A 3,427-nucleotide genomic window follows, 5' to 3' on the forward strand; every position below is an offset into this window, starting at 1 on the left:
ATGTGGGGTAAAGCAGCGGGGCTTTTATTATGCCACAGTCGAGCGCTTCCGCTGCTTCCGGTCATGCGTATGTGGGGTAAAGCAGCGCTGTTTTATCATACTAGATACATTTAGTTCTGTTATAATGCTCCTCTGTGCGCTCGTCACCGGTCTATTAAAACTCACAACATATTAAAGCGTCTTTGGTGTTTCCATGTTTTCTACAAAACAAAACCGGAACTCGAGGGGTTATGACGTCATTAGCAGGCGACACTATAGACACGGTGCGTGTCACTAGTTAAAATTGCTTATTTCTCTGGATTTAAACATTCTTCGAAACATTTGGGATAATGTAAGTACACAAGTCAGCAAAATATATAACACTGTTCTAGTGGTTTTTGGGTATTTTAATAAAAAAATCTTACATATTGTGCCTTTAATGCAAGATTACTGCATAGTGCATTTATTTATCAAAATGCTGCTCTCTACCTTACTCGTGAGATTATGGACACTGAATGTCTTTCCTGAGGTAAATGTTAACACGTCATCAGAGAAGCACTAATTAAATGTCAACTATTTCGACCCTTAAAAACAGCTTTGGATGAAACCAAACGTTTCAGCAAAAAAATTTCTTTGTTGTCGAAATTTTGGTGCATCACTAAGTTCTTAGCTGTTTCTTTTTTAATTTACTGTTATTCATTGACACGTTATGCTGTTGTGTTTATGACACTCACACGTAGAGATGATTGACGCGTGGATTGACGCCCAGTGAGTTCATCCAGTTCCTGAAGGTTCGCTCCTCTCTGGTCTCTCCTGACAGACATGAGAACATGATCACATCAGTTTAACATGATCTCTGAATATTGATCAGCAGCTTTACAAAAAAGTCAATGAAAGTCAATGGGAACTGAAACGGTTTGGTAGAAACCTCTTGTTTTGGGTTCAGCAGAAGGTTTGTAGATTAAATGATCTGACGGTTCAGACGGACTCACCCTCGATGGAGCTCCAGTCGATGTCCTGGTTCTCGGGCTTCTTCAGAGCTGGGTACTTGTTGAAGAGGTTGGCCACGTAGGCCAGGTTGAGTTTGGGGTTTCCTCGCACCACGTCTGTGGCCGTGACGAACTGACGGCATCCGAGGCGCTCTGCCTGCTCCAGCATGGTCTCAGCTCTCTTCAGCTCATCTTTCTCCTGCGATGGCGAGATGATCATGTGTTCTCAGTGCTGTCTCAATGTGTGCATGTTAATGATGTACTGATGTTTCCTCACCCGAATCCCAGACATGTCGATCGGGATGGCCGGGACGCCCTCCTCGTCTCCTTTGGGTGCCACCTGGCTCAGGATGTTGTAATAGGCCTTGGAGTCCTTCAGACGACAGTGAAGGTGAGGTTATGAGCGCTGTCTCCATCACAGTGCTTCCGGCATATTTACATTCAGAGAGCAGCTTCATTTACACTGATTTACAGAATCACAGCAGGAACTACATGATCGTAGAGTCGCTCATGATGGGCGGACAGATAGACAGACAGACAGAGATAGATGGATGATAGATAGACAGACAGAGAGATGGATGGATGGATAGACAGACAGACAGAGAGATAGATGGATGGATAGATAGACAGACAGAGAGAGAGATGGATGGATAGATAGACAGACAGAGAGAGAGAGAGATGGATGGATAGATAGACAGACAGACAGAGATGGATGGATGGACGGAGAGAGATAGACAGATCCTATTTCTTCCTATTTTCTACTTTCCTATTACACTTGTTATGAATTTATATGAAGGTTCAATTTTATTTTATTTCTTTAAAAAAAAATCAAATTTCAAGTTCTTTTTTACTACCTCTGAACTGAACTGGAATTTACAAAGCATTCTTAATTCTTTATAGATAGACAGACAGACAGAGAGATAGACAGATAGACAGAGAGATAGACAGATAGATAGACAGAGAGACAGACAGAGAGACAGAGAGATAGATAGACAGACAGAGAGACAGACAGAGAGACAGACAGAGAGAGAGACAGAGAGAGAGAGGGATGGATAGATGGATAGACAGACAGAGAGAGAGAGAGATGGATGGATGGATAGATAGACAGAGAGAGAGAGAGATGGATGGATAGACAGACAGACAGAGAGATGGATGGATGGATGGATGGATAGACAGACAGACAGAGAGATGGATGGATGGATAGATAGATAGATAGACAGACAGAGAGAGAGATGGATGGATGGATAGATAGATAGACAGATAGAGAGATGGATGGATGGATAGATAGATAGACAGACAGAGAGAGAGATGGATGGATAGATGGACAGACAGACAGAGAGAGAGAGAGATGGATGGATAGATAGACAGACAGACAGAGAGATGGATGGATGGATAGATAGATAGATAGACAGACAGAGAGAGAGATGGATGGATGGATAGATAGATAGACAGACAGAGAGATGGATAGATGGATGGATGGATAGACAGACAGAGAGATGGATGGATGGATAGATAGACAGAGATGATGGATGGATAGATAGATAGACAGACAGAGAGATGGATGGATGGATAGATAGATAGACAGACAGAGAGATGGATGGATGGATAGATAGACAGACAGAGAGATAGATGGATGGATAGACAGACAGAGATGATGAATGGATGGATAGATAGATAGACAGACAGAGATGGATGGATAGATAGATAGACAGACAGAGAGATGGATGGATGGATAGATAGACAGACAGAGAGATGGATAGATAGACAGACAGAGAGAGAGATGGATGGATAGACAGAGACAGAGAGATAGATGGATGGATGGATAGACAGAGAGAGAGAGAGATGGGTGGATAGATAGACAGAGAGATAGATGGGTGGATAGATAGACAGACAGAGAGATGGATGGATAGACAGAGAGAGAGAGAGATGGATGGATAGAGAGAGAGAGAGAGATGGGTGGATAGATAGACAGACAGAGAGATAGATGGGTGGATAGATAGACAGACAGACAGAGAGATAGATGGATGGATAGATAGACAGACAGAGAGATGAATGGATGGATAGACAGAGAGAGAGATGGATGGATGGATGGATAGATAGACAGACAGATGGATGGATGGATGGATGGATAGACAGACAGAGAGATGGATGGATAGATAGATAGATAGATAGATAGATAGACAGACAGAGATGGATAGATAGATGGATGGATAGACAGACAGAGAGATGGATGGATGGATAGATAGATAGACAGAGAGATGGATGGATAGATAGACAGACAGAGAGATGAATGGATGGATAGACAGAGAGGGATGGATGGATGGATGGATAGATAGACAGACAGAGAGATGGATGGATGTATGGATAGACAGAGATGATGGATGGATGGATGGATAGATAGATAGACAGACAGAGAGATGGATGGATGGATAGACAGACAGAGAGGATGGATGGATAGA

At 42.7% G+C, this 3,427-nt stretch overlaps 1 protein-coding gene across 1 annotated transcript in view; it reads right to left on the reverse strand.

Moving 5' to 3' along the window:
• The window catches only part of LOC107571651 (plastin-2-like), a 15,116-nt gene that overhangs the window by 7,409 nt on the left and 4,280 nt on the right, over window positions 1-3,427 (reverse strand). The window contains exons 7-9 of the mRNA XM_016257984.1: window positions 1,246-1,341; window positions 972-1,167; window positions 714-792 (exon numbers count right to left, since the gene is read on the reverse strand). Of these exons, the coding sequence (XP_016113470.1) occupies window positions 714-792; window positions 972-1,167; window positions 1,246-1,341 (371 nt within the window). The remainder of the gene's footprint in view (window positions 1-713; window positions 793-971; window positions 1,168-1,245; window positions 1,342-3,427) is intronic.

This window comes from Sinocyclocheilus grahami, unplaced genomic scaffold (genome assembly GCF_001515645.1).
Source record: "Sinocyclocheilus grahami isolate Dianchi unplaced genomic scaffold, SAMN03320097.WGS_v1.1 scaffold1626.1, whole genome shotgun sequence".
NCBI classification, from domain to species: Eukaryota; Metazoa; Chordata; class Actinopteri; order Cypriniformes; family Cyprinidae; genus Sinocyclocheilus; species Sinocyclocheilus grahami.